The sequence below is a fragment of the Sus scrofa genome, chromosome 12 (assembly GCF_054392235.1).
Source record: "Sus scrofa isolate SSC_HxYL_T2T_F1_AM1 chromosome 12, Sscrofa_HxYL_maternal_Yorkshire_Landrace_v2.0, whole genome shotgun sequence".
In the NCBI taxonomy this organism is placed as follows: domain Eukaryota; kingdom Metazoa; phylum Chordata; class Mammalia; order Artiodactyla; family Suidae; genus Sus; species Sus scrofa.
In genome coordinates this window covers 49,574,488-49,593,048 of record NC_139394.1, presented here as the reverse complement: position 1 = coordinate 49,593,048, position 18,561 = coordinate 49,574,488, and the positions used below count along the sequence as shown (strand labels likewise).

At 51.4% G+C, this 18,561-nt stretch overlaps 1 protein-coding gene across 18 annotated transcripts in view; it reads left to right on the top strand.

Moving 5' to 3' along the window:
• Positions 1 to 18,561, top strand: part of SEZ6 (seizure related 6 homolog) — a 101,764-nt gene that overhangs the window by 40,608 nt on the left and 42,595 nt on the right. For 8 of the 18 annotated variants that reach the window (XR_014821512.1, XR_014821510.1, XR_014821511.1 and 5 more), the window contains exon 1: positions 15,547 to 15,745. The exons of the other annotated variants lie outside the window; for them this stretch is intronic. Coding sequence is in view for 5 of the 8 variants with exons in the window: in XM_084985468.1 (XP_084841594.1) it covers positions 15,691 to 15,745 (55 nt within the window). In the remaining 3 variants the exon portion in view is untranslated. Of the gene's footprint in view, positions 1 to 15,546; positions 15,746 to 18,561 lie in introns of those variants that run through there. 18 annotated transcript variants of the gene reach the window in all.

The following is an 18,561-nucleotide window of genomic DNA, read 5'->3' as shown; positions in this document are numbered from 1 at the left end:
TGAACCCGTTTTCATACTTTTTCAAAGTACTTTTCATCTCCCTTTGGTTCTCCAAATTTTCCTTGAGGCGACCTGCTGCTGTCAGGTTCCTGGGCAGGAAAGGATGGGGCTGAAGACCTTGTCTAAAGGCCCATTGTTTGAAGTCTGCCCTAAAGATGCACACTTCCCAGGGCTGGGTCTCTCTCCTTCCCAGATCATCTAGTGTGTCAGCACCCAGCCTGTGACCTGTGTAAGAACCTTAGGTTCCTAACTTGTAAAATGAGGGTAATCAGCCTTGCCCCTTAGAGTGGGTGCAACCTTCCTTATGGTGGATACACTCTAGGGCAAGGGTGCTGCTCAGTCAGACCAGAGGGTCCTCAAAGTGGAAGCGGCTTCCAGACAGCCCCCTGAGGGGCAGGGAGGAGCTAGACAGCCCCTCACTCCTGCCCCTCAAAGAGCCTGCCCTGCCCAGAGACCTAGGCCCCGGGTGTGAGCCCCCCACCTTCACGCTGCTCCGCACAGGGGCATCCACCGGTGATCCCATCTCACCTAATAAATTCCTGTCAAAGAAGCTGTCAGGGCCTGGGAAATAAATAATGATATTTAACATTTTGTAATAACAACAATTAACCAGTAAATAATGTCCTTTAAACTGCAAACGCTGGAGTAAATTAATTCTTCTAATGAGCTGTCAGGCACGGAAGAAGAAAAGTCCCCGTTTTCTTTGGTGCCACGCGGCTGCTGTGTGAGCAGCAAGGGAAGCTCACCTCGGGGGCCCCGGGAGCTCATTACCAGGAAGCAGGCGGTGCGGGTTTCCCGGGGAATCAGCTGGCCTCACTGACTCCCACGTGGGCGCTCGCCGCCGTCCACCCCTGCACACCCGGAGCCCCAGGCCTCCGCACCCGCCAGGTGCCGGCTGCAAACAAGCAGCGTGGAGAGCATTTCAATTAGAGATGCACCCCCTTCCTCCCCTTCCCCTGCCTGGGTAGCTTCAGCCTCAGTGGCGGGGGCAGGAGCCCAGGACCGAGCAGGGGGAGAAGCAGGGCGAACATCCTTAGTCCTTGCTGCGTGACCTTGGAAAGCTTTCCTGCCCTCTCTGGGCGGGGAAGTCATAAATGGAAATGTGAAGCTAATCAAACCAGATGTGATTACTTCTGAGCTCCTGAGAAGCCTGTGACCGTAAAAAGACACCTAAGAGTAAGGCAGCTCTTTATGTACTGATTCGGAGTAATCTCCAAGATATATTGTCAGGTGACAAAAGCAAGGCACAGAACAGTGTGCAGGGGTATGCTACATCTTGTGTATTAAAATGGGACTAAAGAAAGAATATGTGTCCCTCTTTGCTTGTATATGTGTGGTTAGGAAACAGAATATTGCTTGCCCCTGGGGAAGGGAACTAGGAGACTGGGGTGGGAGGGAGGCTTTTCGCTGAATTTTTTGTACCTTTATTTTTTGAACCATGTGCAGGTACTGCCTATTCAAAGAACAGAGTTACACACATCAGAGGTCATCTTGTCTCTCAGTAGGTTTCAGGAGGTGGGAACCACAGGGGGCAGCTGAACTGGGACCCCCACCTGAAACCCTTCCAGAGACAGTGCTGCCTCTAACAACCTCTTCTAGAGACAAATTCATGAGTCCGAAAGTCCTTCCAAAATCTAACCCCATTCCTTCCTGCTTTCTTTTGAGTTTCTCTCTTCATGTTCTGTACTTGGTGAATGAAAGAGCTAATAGATGCAAAATGAGGGGTGGGGGCAGCCCCTGTACAGAGAAGAGGGAGTGCAGGCTATCCCAGCCCTCTGGAGCCACGCAGGCCTGGGTTTGAATCTGCTCCTGTCACTCCCTGGCTGTGTGGTGTTGTGTGTCACTCTCCATTGCTCCAGCTTCAGAGTCCAGGCTTCCCTCCCGCCCTCAGGGAAGACATAAGATACTGAGCCTGATGAACAGGCATCTACCCCCACAGAGCCAGCCCAGGCCCATGTTCCCCAAGGCAGACAGAAGACCACCGCCACAATCCAGGGCCATTTGGCCCCCAGACCCATGATTCCCCAGCCACAAGGCCCAACCTTGGCCCCCAAAGGAGATGGATATATGACCTCCTTGTGGCCAGGGGCAGCTTTTCCCACTTAATACCTAAATTGTCATGCTCTAAATCCAAACGGGCTCAAGGGAGCTGTGGCTGAGAGATAGTATTGGAGCCAGAAAATTAGCCAGGTCCAGAGCTCAGTCACAGGACCTGGGGGGCTGCTACAGGGCTGGGGTGAGGGAAGGGCTGGAGCAGGAGGGCTCCTAGCCCCCTTCGCCATCTGACCAACTCCCTTTATATCTGTATCCTTTGCCTTCCTCATAAACTGTCTCCTGATTAAAGAGTTTCATAGCGAAAATATATGTGAAAAGCCCTGACCTTAGCCATTCAGAACTGGGCACCCAGGGCATGGGGTTCCAGAAAGAGCAGGGTCAAGAAAAGGGGAAAGGGACTCCACACATGAATGCCGCGCACTCCTAGTGTCCCACATGCAGTGGTTTATGTTAATCCTCACAAGCTGTGGTTTGTATAATAGTTACTAGCATCTCCACTGTGGAGACCAGATAAGGGAAGTTACGTGAGACTTGCCCAGGGTATTCAACTAATAAGTGATTGGATGTATAGCAGAAATTGGCACAACGTTGTAAATCAACACTACTTTAAGTAATTAGTTAATTGGGATCAGATTTGGACCCAGATCAACTGATTCCAAAGTCACATCTCTCAACACTTTGCTGTCTGTCCCAGGACCCACTCCTCACCACCTAAATAGATGAACAGGATGAGGGAGGGGAGTAAAAGCTGGGGTGCAGGAAGGTGGCCAGCTGTTCTCCTGACTTTCTTATCTCCTCAAAACCCTCAATGCAGTACCTGAAGCATCAGGTGAAAGTTTAGGGAATAACTGCTGACTGTCTTAATTCCTGAGAGGCTGCCTTCCCTGGCAGCCTGGAGGAAAAGACATGGCTTCATTCAACCTAAAAGGACCCAGGCAGGGGAATAAGCAGATCTATGATGTTATCTTTAGGTCAGAGTGGTGGCTAAGGCTTAGGGCTGGGAGTCTAATAGACCTGGATTCAAATCCAGTCTCCGTCACCTATAAGATGTCTGACCCAGAGCAAGTTACTTAACCTCTTTGGGCGTTGATTTCTTCTTCTGCAAAATGTGGATAATTGCTCCCTCTCTTTGGGTTGTTGTGGGGGTTAAGAAGATGAGGCCTGTATAGGTCTAAGCTTACTCTTTGGACATAAAGTAAGCTCTCAGTAAGTGGCTGTGTCTGTTCTAGTGCGCTTTTTTGCTGCCCTTCTAGACAAACTCCATCTCCAAGACCAAGAAGGGCAGTTGTCCTGGTGCCTGGGGTAGGCAGACTACCTCTGTAGCTCCTGACTTGGGAGGCAGCCCAGAAAGGCCTCCAGGCTTGGTTTTTGCAGAGGGCAGCGGAAAACAGGAGCTGAAGCCAGCAAAATGAGGTTCCCAGCAGCAGGTCTGAGTCAGCTCCTCCTGGGTCCAAGGGTTCAAGAGCCTTCCTCAAGGTCACACAGCCTCCCAGTCACCCTGTCCTCCATACAACTGTCCCCTTGGCCTGAGCTCTCCAAGGGACCCGGGCACCTGTGTGCATGGAACAGCAGCTGGGAAAAGAGGAGTGCTCCAGTGAGCAGAGGAAGCTGGGTCTCGGCCATGGGGAAATTAAAACCAGCTTGCCCAGCGCTGAGTTACCATGTCGCTTAAAATCAGATTGATTTCTTGGGCTTGTTGTGACGGCAGTGTTGCAATTGATTCGTCTAGATGGCGGGGAGTTTATCTATTGGGAGCTGTCTGTCATTGATCTGAATAAGCTTCTAAAATAGCCCAAATACCTGGTGAAGGTGAGGTCACCACAAACCCCGGCTCAATATTAATTATAATAATGAAGAGGCATGAGGAGGGTTGGTTCATTGGCTGCCCTGCAGGGCTGGCCTCTCTGAGGTTTGGTGTTTAATATTCATTGTGGGTCAACCTGCACAAAAAGCTGGTGGACACTCCTAAACTAAGGGAAGTTTGCAGGGGTGGTAATCCTGTTCTCTGCTTCCACGGGACAAAGAAAGAACTGGTGCGGCTCAAACAGGCAAGATTTAGGTTAGACCTCAAGAAGAACTTACTAATGAATGAAAATGATATGTAGAGTATCTTATTCACTGATTAGCCTGGACAAGTTATTTCTCAGTCTGTCCCCTCCTCTGTAAAGTGGAGATTATAATACTTCTCAGAGCTGGGAGTTCCCGTCGTGGCGCAGTGGTTAACGAATCTGACTAGGAACCATGAGGTTGCTGGTTCGGTCCCTGCCCTTGCTCAGTGGGTTAACGGTCTGGCGTTGCCATGAGCTGTGGTGTAGGTTGCAGACGCGGCTCGGATCCCACGTTGCTGTGGCTCTGGTGTAGGCCGGTGGCTACAGCTCTGATTCAACCCCTAGCCTGGGAACCTCCATATGCCGTGGGAGCGGCCTAAGAAATAGCAACAACAACAACAACAAAAAGACAAAAGACAAAAAAAAAAAAAAAAAAGTACTTCTCAGAGCTGTTGCTACTGCTATTCTTGGCCAAAAAAATAAGACAAAACAAAACAAAATAAAACTCAAGCCCTCTTCTGAGCTGTCTTTTGGTTCAGGGAAAAGCAGAGGGTCCTACTTTGGGTCACAAAGCACCTGCCCTTCTAAGCCTTGACACAGAGTGAGCATTCGATCAATGGAGCTATTATTATAATAATTATTGAGGCTGTCATATTTATTGAGCACCTGCTACATACCTGGCTCTGAGGAAGAACTAGTAAACAAGCCATGATCCTTTGAAGAGATGACATCTGGGTTACTATGGAAGCCAGGATATCCGCTTGCTGAAGACTCTCAGGAATAAGGGAGAGCTTGCTCTCTGGGAGACAGGTTGGAAAGCAAGCAGATGGACGTGAGGACCTCATGGGGTGGGTGTATGTCCCAGGCAGTTTTACCCAGCAGAAGACAACTCTGCTAAAAATTGGTCTACAAGAGCCCCTCCAGAATAACGTTCTTCCAGGAAGAAGAAGATCCTGCCCTCAAAGGTTCTAGCAGAAATATGATTAGACTTTGTGGCTCTGGTCTGCAAGAAGCAAAGAATAACCAGCTGGCTCCCATCTCCCCTGAAGATACCAGAGGAAATTGCAGCCAGAAACATGGAGGTCAAATCAACATAAGGACTTCCCGGCTGAGGTTTGGAAAGCAGCAAGGGAAATCCTGAATGGGGAGATTCCCCTGTCTGTCTAAGAGCCTGGTCTGCCGCCCCTGTCTGTCTAGGAGCCTGGTCTGCCGCCCCTGTCTGTCTAGGAGCCTGGTCTGCTGCCTTTCTTGAGACATTCCTGTCTCTCTTCTTACAAAGCTCTCCTCTCACCTCCAGCTCAGCGGCTGGTGGAGACCCTCATAGCCAGCCATAAGAGAAACATCAGAAGAAAGTTAATAGTGAAACGCTCTGGCGGATCTAATTGATTTTTTTCCTATTGGTTCCCTAATATAGGCGACACTGTTCCTGCCGCTTTTCTGGGTTGGAGATTATGTCATAAATAAAGAGATTTGCTCCCTATTTCCATGTGCTTATCTTTAATAAGTTAAGAACTCAACAAGCTTTAGGAGGACTTGAAATAAGCAAAGGATCCGGTGGTGGCTTCGGCTATGGCAGTGGCAGTCCAGCTTTATTTCAGCAGAGGGGGAGGGAGATGGCCAAGGTAGGTGAGGGGAGAATTTGCATTCTTTGGGCTGCATTAGGCCCAGGCTCAGCTGGGAGAAGAGAGGGATGGGAGGGAGAGCTGGGGAAGGAAATTCATGGTGACAAATGTGGCAAAATGGCTGGACAGGGACCATGGGCCTGGGGTAGTGGGGGAGTAAGAGTGAGGGTTCTAGAGCCAAGTGGCCAGGGCTTAAAAACCAGCCCTATCATCGCTTACTTGCTGTGTGACCTTAAGCAGGTTACTTAGCCTCTCTGATTCCTCATATTAAAAATGGTTGATAACTTCTACCTCAAAAATTGTTATGAGGATCAACAACATGCAAAGTGCTTAGAGCAGAGCCTGGCATGGGGTATGCACAAACTATGCCAGCCAGTGCATGATTATCAAGACATCATCCAACTCAGCTCCCCTGAACTGCTGCTGAGCCTCTGCCATGTGTCAGGCTTGGCCTGAGCTTCATAGCTGGGTAGGACACAGCCCAGCCCTCACTTCATGAAGCACCAGCACAGCTGGGGACCCAGCCTGTGACCGGCATGAGCTGGGCAGCAGTCCTGGGTGTCCACACTGAGGGAATCCAAACAGGGCGTGGTGACCCCTTCCTGGGGAGGCTACCATCCTATACCCCTGTCTTGAGGCTCACCCACTCTGTAGTTCTAGAAATCACAGATTTACTATTATTCCCTTAAAGCTGACAGTGAACAGAAACTGTGCAGCATGTGCAGAAACAGCTCTGCTCAAGACTGAGCACAAGCACCACCATCCACGGTGCACTGTGCCAGCCTTGCTTTTTCCTTGCCTCATTCAGTCCTAACCAACCCTATGAGGGCAGTACTATCACTAGTTCCCATTTAAGGAAACTGAGGCACAAAAAGTTAAGGTGATTTGGTTAAAGGCTTAGAGCTGGTAAGGGCCAGGATTTGAACCCAGACCCAGTGACTTCCCCTGCTCTAAACCCAGCCCCCTATTCCTTACACTGCCCTTATAGTCACAAACATTAATAAAGCACTATAAACTGCAAAACCATAGGCAAAGGGGATAGAAAAATAAATATAGTAAGCATTTATTGAGTACCTACTGTGTGCCAAGCTCTCCTACAAGTTATCTCACTGAGTATTACTTTGAAGGGCAGGTGGCATCATTTATCTATGTAACGAAGCAGAAGCCCAGAGAGGCTGAAGGACTTGCCCAAGGCAAGCAAAAAGCTGGGATGATTTGAACCCAGACCTGACTTTGAAGTCTGGGCACTGTTCAGGTTGCCCCTCAGTCTCTTGATGAGCAGTCTCCCTTTCCAGCAGGCCTTGCTTCTGCAAACCACTGACAAGCCTCAGAGGAGCCAGCAGGCTGAGAACACTCTGCTGATGCCAGCAACTTCCCCCCACTCACTCATAGAAGATGGAGGGCAGGTCCAACCGCTTTAAGTGAATCAGTTACTTATTGTAGAAGTCAGGAAATGGGGCTCCTTAGCATCTTCACATCCTCACTCCTTCCCTGATAAGGAAATCAAGCCTCAGCCATGGGCCAGGTCTTGGCCAGCTCCTCTGGGCCAGTGGGGCTGAGACCAGAACCATGCTCCTCCCTCCACTTCCCAGTGGTGCATGGGGCCATGTCAGTGATCCCAGGATGCTGCCCATCATGTTCCATCCATCTCTGCAGCCCATTGAGTGGGATTCGATGAAGTTTTCCCTTCATGGGCAATTTCAGAAGGGCTGCATGTCAGTGTAGGAGCTTTTCAGTGAGACAAAGCCAAGAAGCTATTTTTACCCCCTTTCAGAAGGGCTAGAAGTAGAATCCCTCTCCCTCTTAGAGGTCTTGGGTGGATTTGTGCTTTTCCCTTCTAAGATGGTTTCCCTCTCAGGCCCCGATTTTGCCTTCTTCCTCTCTCCTCCAGGCCATTGTCTGGCCTTCTAGAGTCTGTTGCTTTAAGGATTGGTGACCTCACAGTTGGTTGCTATAGAGACCATTGTGATGTCACAAGCAGAGGACAAGAAGTTCAAGCAGGAGCTTGGCTAGAAATGAGGGACATTCGGGATTTCTGTCCTATTTTCATGCTCAGAAAAGATAGTGTCTGGAACTGGGTTCTGATATCTGAAGGAGACCTGACCAGTTTTCCCTGTGTTCTCCTGGGACTGAGATGCCTCTGAACCCGAGAAGGGTCAATGAAAAGGGACATCAGAAGCACTCCCCACCTTGGGGCTGTGAGAAGTGGGCTACTTTTGTAGCTGAAGGGATAGAGATAGCTGCCAGGAGGAACTGTGTGGCTGGAAGATCTGCCTGGAGGGAATGATGTTGCTTTACCTTAGGAAGTTTGAACCATGGGAAACACTTAGCTTCTAGGGCTTCCATTGCCCTGTTGAACCACCTTGTTCAGCTGGACATGCTGTGTTATAGTGTGTCAAGACTCTATGTCCTCTCCCCAGACTGGGAGCTCCTTGAGGTCTCTGCCTTTCCAGCAGCCCACTGAGGTCCTGGCACAATGTATTTCCTCACTTGGTAAACAAATGAGTGAGAGGGTGATGAATGAACTGGGTAGGTGGTTGGATGAAGGATGAGTGAAAGCATGGACAGATGAATGGATAGACAGGTGGGCAGATGGGGAGCCTACAGGTTATGTGCAGCCCCCAGAACTTTGGAGTTCTACACCTGCCTGCCTCTCTAGCTGCATCCCACTCTACCCTTCTTGTTCCCTGTGATGCAGCCACACTAACCATCTCTTAGGCCTGCCTACCACAGAACTTTGCATATGCTGTTCCCTCTACATGGAAATAATTCCCAACCCTGTTCAATCAGATGACTCATACTCATCCTGTGATTTTTCTACTCAAACTTGACCTCGTCAAGGAAGCCTTCCCTAACTAGGTCAAGTCCCCAGTGCAGGCCTCTACAGCCCTGTGAACTTCTCCTAGGCACTTTGCTACATTGTGCTACATGGTTTTGTATTTAGTCAAGTGGTTCTTTGCAAGGTCTCCTAGACAGTGAGCTCTGAGCAGGCCAATGCAATGTCTGTCTTCAATCACCTTTGTATTCCCAGCACTTAGCACTGTGGATACTTAATATTTATCTAATGAATAAATTGATAACTAACCAGCCCTGCCCTACCTGTTCTAAGCAGCCCACCCTCCATGGACTGCACCACGGGAGAGCATCTGGGCATAGGCCTCCAGAGGTGAACCCAGGGCAGAGGGCAGAGGTTCAGGGAACCTGAGATCCCTCCCACACCTGCTCCCGCAAAGGCCCACTGGCATCTATGCCTTTCTTCTCTGCCTTAGTAATATGTATATCTTGGTTTGACCTACTAATTACAAATAACTTAGCCTCGCAGAGCCTCAGTTTCCTCATCTATACAATGGGGACAGTAACAGTACCTACCTCATAGGATAACTTTGAGGATGTAGTTAAATCCCCCAGTTCAATACTCAGTAATAGGAAACTATAAATGGTGCTGTTATTCTGTTAAGAGGTCAAGTACAGCCCACTGGATTCAGAGCCAACTTCTAAAATAAAATGGGTAATATACCAAATATATATGAATCTGCTTTAAATGCATGTGGCAATCTTTTTTTTTTTTTTTTTTTTTTTTGCCTTTTTGCCATTTTCTCGGGCCGCTCCTGCGGCATATGGAGTTTCCCAGGCTAGGGGTCGAATTGGAGCTGTAGCCGCCAGCCTACACCAGAGCCACAGCAACGTGGGACCTGAGCCGCGTCTGCGACCTACACCTCAGCTCAAGGCAACGCCAGATCGTTAACCCACTGAGCAAGGGCAGGGACTGAACCTGCAACCTCATGGTTCCTAGTCGGATTCGTTAACCACTGAGCCATGACGGGAACTCCTGTGGCATTCTTTTTGAAGAGGAAATACTTAAAGCCCTTCTGTAAAATATGAATCAGCTATGAGTCTGTACTTTATGTAATTCCAAAGTTTTCATCCTTGGGTTTGCTCAAAGAGGAAAACTCAATTATCCTTTCCCATTATTCAAAGCAACCTCAATCCCCTAATCTCATCTTAGACATAGAAGGAGGGGCATTATTCTGCCCCCAGCCATGGCTTGACCCAGGGTGAGTACTTTCAGAGACAAGGGCATGAGGTCAGTCAGTCTGGCTGGAATATTGGAGTTCCCATGGTAATGCAGTGGCAACAAACCCAGCTAGTATCCATGAGGATGTGGGTTCAGTCCCTGGCCTCATTCCGTGAGTTGGGGATCCAGTGTTGCTGTGAGCTGTGGTGTAGGTTGTAGCCGTGGCTTGGATCTGGCATTGCTGTGGCTATGGTGTAGGCCAGCAGCTATAGCTCTAATTTGACCTCTAGCCTGGGAACTACCATATGCCACAGGAGCGGCCCTAAAAAAAAAAAAAAAATCTACCTGGGATATTGATTCATGCCTCCCCTATCCTGTCCTAATCCCTAGAGGTAGGTGGAACTGGCTTTGGAATTCTGTAGGTAGAGGGGCTCTCCCTGACAGAAGAAGACCAGCTTTTGGTCACCAGCACCTCCTCCTCACTTGTCCTATGCATAAATACATCTACTACTGACCAACATTCCAGGTCAGAACAACCCAGACAAGAAACAAATGGGACATCCTAGCTGGCTCCACAAAGGAAAGAACTAAGATGCCTTTGAGGGGCATCCCAGAGAGCCTGGGAAGCTTTGTTCTTCCCACCACTACCCCTAGCTCACAGTTGCCCACTGGAGTAGCCCATATGATGCACCTGAGGCATCCTCTCCCCTTTCTCAGGAGTTTGCTACCCCCCCCACCCCCTGTGACCCACTCCTTCATCACATGGTCATCCTCTTGGTACTAGGTGTCCAGGCTGAGCCACACCACCATAAACCCAGTGCCTCTTGATAGATGTATTTTATGTAAGTTCAAGCACTAGAAATATTGAGTTCAGAGCATTTTATTTCTAGAGCCCTCTATATTTCTCTGGGATTATCACCTGTCTTTGTTTCCTCCCTTTCTGGGTTATTATCTTTGGATACGTTCCAAGCCAAGCCACCTTGATTGCTGGGGGAGAAGACAGCCAGCATCCTCCCATGGTTTCCCTGGGTCTAGTGAGAGTGACCTTGGAGGACCCTTTTTTCTTCCTTCTGTATAATTCTTCAGGTGGCCATCCTGCCCAGGCAGCCTTGACTTTTAGGAGTTGGCTTCACCAAGAGACTCTCTAAGTGCCAGGAAACATTGAGGGGGTGGTGGAAGTGAAAGCCTCATTCCCCAAGTTAGGGAGCGATATCCTTGGGGTGAGCCTCAGGGTACTGAGAGGAGGGAGAAGGCCAGCTGTTCTCTTTTCCACACGGTGCCAACCTAGCCTGACACCAAATTAATAGCATTCAAATGAGATGCAAAGCATTATGCAAATCTAGAGGAGAAGGCCACTCTCACTCGAGGCCTTTCAGCTGTTGGAAGGTTAGCACCTTGAACCCTTTTCTGGAAGACCTCACAGACTCCCTTTAATTTCAGCCCTATCCCTTCAGTACCAGCTGGTGCAAAGAATCCAATGAGACCGGCATGACCATGCCAAGGTCCTCTCATCCAGGTGCCAATTCTGGCCTCACCTCCTAGGCACTCGTCTCCTCTTCTGTTCTGAAATGATGCAGAGGCAGCCACAGAAGGTGGCATAACCTCCCTCTGGATGCCAGAATTCCTGTTCCTCACTCATTAGCAGTGTATGCAAAGTAGATGCGGGGGTGGTGGTTGCATCTATTTAACTGTCCATTAAAATGGCCCCACGCCCATCACCTCTGCACAGGCCCAGGCTTCCAAATTGCCAACCCCTGCTGCCTGCAAGCGCCATGTGGTTCCTGCGCCTGGTAATTGCTGTGGTGTTTGTTGAGCTGTATTTGCATTTGATTGTCATTTAACTTTCCGTCTTTCTCCTTCAATCAAACCAGGGATTGGGCTTCTGCAATTGATTATTCATTTTATTTTCAACCCCTTGGTGGGTTTTTAGAGTTTCCTTTATTAGTGCCACAAACTTGAATCCTGGGACCTCAGTCACATGGAGGGGGAGGGTCTTCTCCCACCCATCTCAGGGCTTCTGCGTGGAAATAATCTAGCAAGCATCATGGATCTTAAGTCCTATCCTATCTCTCTGTTCCAGCACCTGCCTCATTTCTGCCCAGCCAGTGGCATTAAACATTTATGGAGCTGTGGAGGATCAAAGGCCTTGGCTGGGGGTGGTGGGCAAGCTAGAGGCCTCAGTCTGGAGCTGGAAAGCAGCTCACATCAAACCCCTTTCTGCTGCTATCTCCACCCACCTTGCACTCTTGCTATACCTGGTTTGGTTCTGCTCCTGGAGCGGGAGAAAATGCTCAGGAGTCAGGACTCCCATTTATGAGAGCAGGACCCTCGTCCTGCGCCTAAATTCAAAGTGTTGACTTTGGGTACTCCAGGAAGCCTGGCTGGAGCCGTGGCATCCCAGACTGTTCCAGGTGCTACAGGGTCTCAGAGCCCCCTCTGAGGAGTGGGTGGAGGTGAGCAAGTAGCTCTGTGTCCCTGGAAGTCTCTGGAGTGAGATGGTAGCCCCTGCCACTGCTTTCCTGAAACCCCAAACCTTCTTAGCTCCACAGATGTAGCTCTGATTTGAAAGCTGTCGAGGAAGAGACTAATTTTCTTCTTCTCTCACTCAGAAAGCAAGTGTCATCCAGGCAGAGACTTCAAAATAAGTCACCAATGCGCCTGGGATCTGGCAAATTGATGGGCTGTTTGGAAGTAAGGAAGCGAGGCTGGCTTCTTCAGGGACATGGGCTGGATGTCTTGCACTGTCTGGGCAGAGGCTATGAGAGTCCCTGAGGTTGGAGAGCCCCTTCTTCCCCTCTCTGGCCCTCAGTCCTATGCAGTCATTGTAACTCAGATCCCTTCCCCCACCTTCCGAGTCAGTAAGAACCCCTCAGTTCCTACCACTGGTCATGGTGCTTGAAAACCGACCTTAATAATTCCAGACTCCCTTGTTTTGATGAAAGTATCTTTGTGATGGGGCACCCCCTTCAGTGTAGTCACTAAGAATGTCCTATGGCTCAGATGACCACAAAGCCTGGCCCCAGCCTCTCCAACCTTTCCTCCTACATCCCTGCAGAGACTCCTTGCTCCATCAGAACAAGTCTTCTGACCCCAGACCATCTTGCATTTTCCACTACTTGGCATTTGCATTAGTCACTCCTATCACTTTGGACATCCTCCCTTTTTCTCTCCCCTAACTGAAACCTAAAATGTAATTAAGACCTGATTTCAGTCATCCCATCTGTGTGTGAAGTTTTCGATGACCTCCCCTCGGCCCCAAAACAATTGTCCCCTTCTCCATTATCTCATAGCATTAATTTGGCACAGATGATCTGCCTTGGGGACACCATCATTTATTCACAAATACTTATTAAGCATCTACTATGCATGGGGCATTGGACTAGGTTAGGAGTGGAAGAGACAGATATGTCCTATGCCTTCAGAGAGTTGACAACTAGTAGAGAATACAATCAAGCAAGTAATTACATAGACCATGAAGCTGGATTCTCTGGGTGTAAAGAGCCAGATGAGGGACACAAAGAAAAGAGGAAAAATAAAACCAGTGAAGGGACATTTTCAAGTCTCCCCAGGCTGCCACTTTCAAATGTGTATATGACTTGAGTGCACTATAAGCCTGTAGCATGGAGCTGAATGTCCCCTAAGACATCTTATTGTCCTTCATTTGTGGGTGATGCTGAGGTCTGGGCAGAATAGGCCCCTTGAAGGGCATGAGACAAGGTGATGACAGAAACGCTACTGCTTTCCAGTTTGATCTAGGATCTGCCTCACCCTAATTGGAAACCCATTGACAGAGGCCACATTGACCATCTTTAGAAGGAAGGGAGAGCCCAGGTTCATAGTCTTCTCATGATAAAGTACAAAATAATTCTGAGCACAAGGCAGAATGATGCATTCTTGGACTTATCTTTATTGGACCCCCTCCAGAATGCCTAGGTTAGTTCACGAAGTAGGGATCATGATGTGGCAAGTTCCTGAGATCCTCCTACTTGTGAGTAGCGCCCAGATCTTCAAGGAGTCCAGCTGCCACCAGCCTCCAAATCCCCATGAATCATCCTGGCATGCAAGGTTCATCCCTGGGTCATGATTCATCCTCCTCTGCCCAAGCTGCTTAGTTCAGAGAAGCCCAAGAATCAAGGAGAAACTCAGGAATACCTTCAAGGAGGAAAAGAATCTCATGCCATTTGCCAGTATTTCTTCAAACTCCCCTGAGCCACAGAACCTTCTACCTTCCTCTGTTCCTCCCTCCCCTCTGCATCTCCTTCCCTGGTTCCCTCTCCCTACCTCTGATCCTTTTGCCAAGTCTCCTCCTTTCTGCCATTCTTCTGCTACTGCCCTCTTTTTTTCTCAGCTTCTTGAAGTGACTGTCCAGAAATCCTCTCCCAGTGACTCCTTCAGATAATTCCACATGCCACTTGCCCACTGCCTAGGGCTCTTTATAGCAATCAACATAGCTCCCCAGAAAGAGCTCACAGCAAGAGGATCGAGAGAGTATCTGATAAGCAGAGCTGGAAGATTGTGGAGGTGGTAAGGCCAAAAGACTCTCTGAAGAATGAGACTTAGGAGCAGAAGTCTTGCCACCTTCTTCCAGGATGAGATCAGGAAGGGCTCTGGACAATGACTAGAATCTGAAAGCTTTGGAGAAGAGCGAAGTTCATGTGAAATGAACGAAACAGAAAGCTGTCCTTCTCCCTGGGGGCCACAGAAAATTCAGCACTCCTCTTTATTTACAGGGAATAATAACATCAGTCACAGGGTCATGTCTCATTTGTCCACTGAGGCCCTTCAAGTGTCCTCATCCTTGGAGCCAAAAAACCCCTGGATTTAAACCTCTGCCTCAGGGATGTCACTGCCCTTTTTGCTTTCCCCATGACTCACTGGGGCTTCTCCACCAGAGTCCTAGAAGCTTGTTCTTCCATGCTCTTGAGTGGTACAGCCTCCCTGGCTACTCCCCTGGTCCTCCTTCAAACCTGTCTAAAACAGTCCTAGGGGAATGCCCTCATCACCACTCCCACTCCACACCTGTCCCATTTTCTCCACCTGTTCCAGGAACCTGGAGAGGGATAGGTATGAAGGGTCTGCTCTCCCTGGCTAGTGTTGTAGCTTCTCTGGTCTAGAGGGGGTCGAAGGCCGAGTACCGGAGATCCAGGGCTGCATGGGGACCCAGGATACTACCTTCAGCTGCCCCCAGTTTGGCCCAGGTTGGCTCCTGCCACATAAAGAATGTCTTCCCAGGACACAAGTACCACTGGCTTTTAACTATAATATCAGGATAATTAAGCTTTTCTGTGAGGCACAGTTTGCTGCTGATGCAGCTGCCTGGAGCCCTGGCATTTATTGAGCGCAAAGTAATAATTTATTGTCCTTTGTAAGCTCAAAAGCCATCTTCATTATAGGCCCAGGATGGAGCTGCCACAAGGGCACGCAGGCCTCCCCAGCTGCCTCACTCCCAAACGTCTTCCCAGGTCACCCTTGAGGCCCTCGGGTACCAGGATAGGGTGGGGAGAGATGGGGAGAGGGTTGCTCTCTCTTGGAGAATCAGGTTAGCACCCCATCTCTTTGGCAGGCTGCTAATGGGGGAGAGGGCGGCAGGCTTGGCTGGGCGCGGGCAGCTCAGAAGGGCGAGGGCCACAGTAGCAGGGCAGTCCTTCCTCTGAGCTGGCGGCGGCGGCGCGGGGGCCTGGGCTCCCTCCGCTGGGTCGCTTGCGCCTTTGCTTGAGACTTTACGGTAAACCGCTCCTCCCGCGCCTCCGCCCCCAGCCCCGCGCGGCGATCCCCGGCGCCGACGCCAGGCGCTGGCCGTGGTGCTGATTCTGTCAGGCGCTGGCGGCGGCGGTGGCGGCGGTGGCGGCGGCGGCGGCGGCCCCGCTCCCTCTCCCCGGCGCCCAAGCCTAGCTGAGCCCCTAGCCCACCCATTGCGGCCCCGACCTGGGGCGCGGCGGCAACCCGCACCATGTGCCCCGTAGCCCTTCTGCTTCTACCTTCGCTGCTGGCGCTCCTGGCTCACGGTAAGGGACACCCGGCGTCCGGCGGCAGGACTGGGGCAGGGGCGGGGGCAGGGTCCTGGCGGGTGGGAAGAGAGGACTGTTCCCGCGCTCAGTTCCGCGCATCTGGCTGCCCAGCCCAGGCACCGTGCTCCGCCGGCTGTTCTGCCCGCTGCGCCGGCCGAGCCGGGCGGGGCGCGGGCTCCGCGAGCGGGAAGCTGCCGCTGCTCCCGCCATTCGCACCCGGCCGAGACCTCGCCTTTAATCATCTCTCCGGATCTAATGGGATTTCTCTGCTGCAATTCATCACGCCACCCGCCTCCCCGCACACACTCACGCGCTCACCCGCGCGCTGCCTCTCCACACTCCAGGCGTCTAGGAGCGCCCCGGCGCGTGCCGGTGGGGGAGGGCACAGGGCGATGAGTCCGGACCGTCCCGCTGGCGGCCCACGGTCCCGCCTCCCTTGTCGCCCGCCAAACTTCGTTCGACTTTGCCGCCCATTCCGGGGCTTCTCGCATCCTTACTGCGGAGGGACGGGGCCGGATGGCTGCCGGACCTGGAGTTGGGACTTAAACTCTCCTCTATCCGCCTTGGTGCTGCCACACGGGAGGCGGAACCTAGAACTCCAAGGAGAAACTCGGGGGGCTGGAGACCCCTATCCGGTTCCTCACTGCGCCCTGGGCTACAGCAGCTGAGATCCTGGGATAGAGACGGTTCTCCCCAGAGTCCTTTCCTTGCACCCTCCACCCTCGCACACGCCCAGAGCTCTTCCTTTCTCCCGGCCTGCATCCCTGCTAGATCCCAGTCCACCCAATGGCAGCAGACTTGTCACGGGAGGACTGGCACCCCACCCTGCGGTCCCCCATCCCCCGCTTGCGGTCTGGTTTCCAACTTCATTGGTCCTGGCTCAGGGGAAGCTTGGTCATGGAATGGGCAGCAAAGGAATGTTAGGGAGAGCATGGAGGTTCTGTGCCTCAGTGAATGAGGATTTCTGAGTCTCCACAGGACTTACCCTGGCTCAAACACTCATCGAAACTATAGATGCCCAGGTCTTTCTTCCAATGCAGACAGTCGGAATCACCAAAACCTTGCTTGGAGTTGGGTACTGCCATCCTTAGGACTATGGTTCATAATGCCTGAAGTGGAGCAGGGAGAAGGTGGGAGCTTCTAACCTCATCACCGGCCTCTTTCCTGGTGGCATCAGAGCTCAGGGTAGTAAGGCTGGGGCCATGTTGGGCCCACAGGCTTTTTTTTTCCTCTCTGCATCCCCAGAGATGCAGAAGCCCCTCTCTGAACCTCTGGCTGTAGTCATACCCAGCCAGATGTGCTCTCTCTGCTCCCTGGCTGCCCACACCAGGTTCTTCTGTGACACCAGGAACTCAGAACCTGTTTTCCCTTTGGGGAAGAAGGGAGGAGTGTGAAACCCCTAACCAGCCAGGCATCTCAGCAGTCCCAAAATGTCCCTGGGAGTTCAGGACCTGTCTTGCAGTTGGGCCATGTCCTTGTGCTGGATAACACCATTGGGTGGAGGGCCTGTATGTGGCTCCTGGCCTATAGTCTGAAGCCTCTTGTGTGGTTGTGTGAGTCTGAGTGTGAATGTAATCAGGGCCCAGCGTGTCTGGAGTAGTGGATCCAAGTGTGTCTGCACTTCAGAAGGTCTGGATGTTGGATGAGGGCTCAGCAGTGAGGAGTGTGTAAGGCCACTTGTGTGTGGTACAGCCTCTGCCAGAGAGCTCCCTGCAGGGCTGGAGTGAGATTGTGGGTCTCCAGGAGGCTGGCTGGTGTGGCTGGTAGTACAGGGAGCCTCGCTGGGGTTGTGAGGGTATGGTTGAGAATAATCTGTTCACTCCGTGTCTGTGAGTCTGTGTGTCCTCAGCCAGTGCCCCTTCCTGACCACCTGGACCTCTCCAAAGGCCATGAGACCTCTCCTCCAAGGGGTATGTGGGATGTGGGTCTGTCTGCTGGGAAAGACCTTTATTTTCACCCCCCCAAAGGAGAAGAGGAAGCAGCCCAGCAATGCCAGGCCTGAGGAGAGGGCCTGACCTGGGCCAGCCCTGGCACACCCCTCCCTCCCAGTGGAGCTGTGAGGTCCCAGTCATTGTGGTGCTGAGTGATCTTATTGGAAGGCAATGCATTTGGTCATCTCAGGACTCCTGGGTGCTTCAGCCCTGAGAAGGAGGGCCTGGAGCAGTAAAGGCCTCAGGCTATGAGCCTTTGTGGCCTGGTCACCTTTTAAGTCAGTACATCCCTCCCTCAGCCTCTTGGCCTCGAGAGGGGAGCCTCAGAGCTTTGCACACACTAAGGCAGAGGGACGAAGGCCTGGATGCACCTGGAAGAGGCCCAGAAGTGGTAGGAGATGGGAGGGGCAGAGGCCTTGGGGGCAGAGAGAGAGCACAGATCAGCCGGCCCAGGCTCTACCCCCTGGGTCCCAGTCCTCTATCAGCCCCCCAGCTGGAGCTGGGGGCATGCAACTGGCCTTAGGCTTGAGGAGCCACCACTGGCCCTCCCAACCCATAGGCTGTACCAGCCAACCTGCCACAAGGGGGAGGAGGAAAGCAGTACGGGAGGGGCAGCATGTGCCTGAGCCTGCTGTGTCAGTTTAATGATTTTTAATGAGCAATTACCTTTAGTCATTCTCTTAATTTCTGAATATCAATAAAGTTAATTAAACTCTGCATGTGTGAAAGTGGCCTGGGGAGATTGTGAAGGTGTAGGCAGCAAAAACTAGGGTGGGGTTTGGGTCTCCAGAGGCAGAGTCGGCCTCCACTGGCTGTGTGACCTTGGGCCTGATGCTCCCCTTCTCTGAACTCTGAGGAAGTGTGTGGTGGGAAGAGGGAGGG